Here is a 1,257-nt window from a genome sequence, read left to right as displayed (position 1 = left end):
TTTAATTTGTATGCAAACGATAGGACTTTTATATTCCGAGGAGAGATTTAAAAACTGTAAAACAAATTTATTATAGAAGGCACTGGTGTGAATAGTCATGTGAATAAAGCAAATTTTACTTTGCTTTTACTTTCGTATATTCAAAAGGTGATCATCACCACCTGAAACCTGGGTATCAAATCTATTGGTAATTAAATGTAAAAATGTTAACGTATAGAGGAATCACCGAAGAACATTGAGAACTTATACAGGTTGGACATATAAACTTCGAGACATTACTTTTTATATTTTATTATACCAGCAATTTTGTACGAATAAGTTAGATGAGTTTAGATGAATAGTGCATAAAAATTATATTTGCATAACTATATCACATCAGTTTGATTAAGTTTGAAGTTAAGCTGGTACTTCTCATATAGATTTCATGGTGAAGTGTACAGGTTTGAGGGCTGGGTTGGTGGAGTGTAACTTCCACTGATGCCGCCTCCAGAACCACCTCCAAATCCACCGAATCCACTTCCGGATCCAAAACTAACACTGCCTCCGAATCCACTGCTTCCTCCGAAGCTGCTGAAGCCACTGCTTCCTCCGAATCCTCCGCCTCCTCCCACACTGATACTTCCGCCACTGCCACCTCCGATACCGCCACTAATACCACCGCCTCCGCCTCCGCCGACACCAGAGCCGCTGTCGCCGATCACCTGACCGCCACCTTGTGTAGCTGCACCCAGAGCGCTCTGTAGATCCACTCCGCTAGGAAGAGTTGGGTTCTCGCCTTCAGCATAGTTGACGAAGTAAATCTCAGGCTCGGATGGCGGTGGCGCTGTGACCTCGATCACCCTCTGGTCGTGTTCAGACTGCTTGTTGAGCACGTACACCACGTGCTGCTGTCTTGGAGGAGGCACAACAACAGGTTCGGGTCCCAGTAATCCCTCGGGCGTTCGGATGAGTACGATGTTGGTCTCTACTGTTGGCTCGGGGATGTTAACTGGAGCGCCGTTGAACACCACGTTTGAAGGAACTTCGTACAAGAACACTCTTCTGTTTTCTCGCGGAGTCACGCATCTTCCGTCCACATGTCGCACTTGGCCAGGACTGCATCCGCCTGAGGACGGGCCAATAGACGGCCCAACGGACGGGCCAACAGACGGCCCAACGGACGGGCCAAAGGACGGGCCAGAGGGCGTTGGTAGACTGTAGCCCTGGGGTCGTGCTGACACAGCCACCACTGTTGCCCAAATGAAAACCTGTGAAGAA

General features: G+C 48.1%; 1 protein-coding gene across 1 annotated transcript in view; it reads right to left on the bottom strand.

The window, feature by feature from the left end:
• Positions 1 to 275: 275 nt before the first annotated feature.
• The window catches only part of LOC119587244 (ATP-dependent RNA helicase A-like), a 2,339-nt gene continuing 1,357 nt past the window's right edge, over positions 276 to 1,257 (bottom strand). The window contains exon 2 of the mRNA XM_037935998.1: positions 276 to 1,247. Coding sequence (XP_037791926.1) covers positions 423 to 1,247 — 825 coding nt within the window. The 3' untranslated portion in view covers positions 276 to 422. The remainder of the gene's footprint in view (positions 1,248 to 1,257) is intronic.

Source organism: Penaeus monodon, chromosome 22 (genome assembly GCF_015228065.2).
Source record: "Penaeus monodon isolate SGIC_2016 chromosome 22, NSTDA_Pmon_1, whole genome shotgun sequence".
Taxonomy (NCBI): Eukaryota; Metazoa; Arthropoda; class Malacostraca; order Decapoda; family Penaeidae; genus Penaeus; species Penaeus monodon.
Note: the sequence above shows the minus strand (reverse complement) of the source record. Positions and strands in the feature narration are given on the sequence as shown.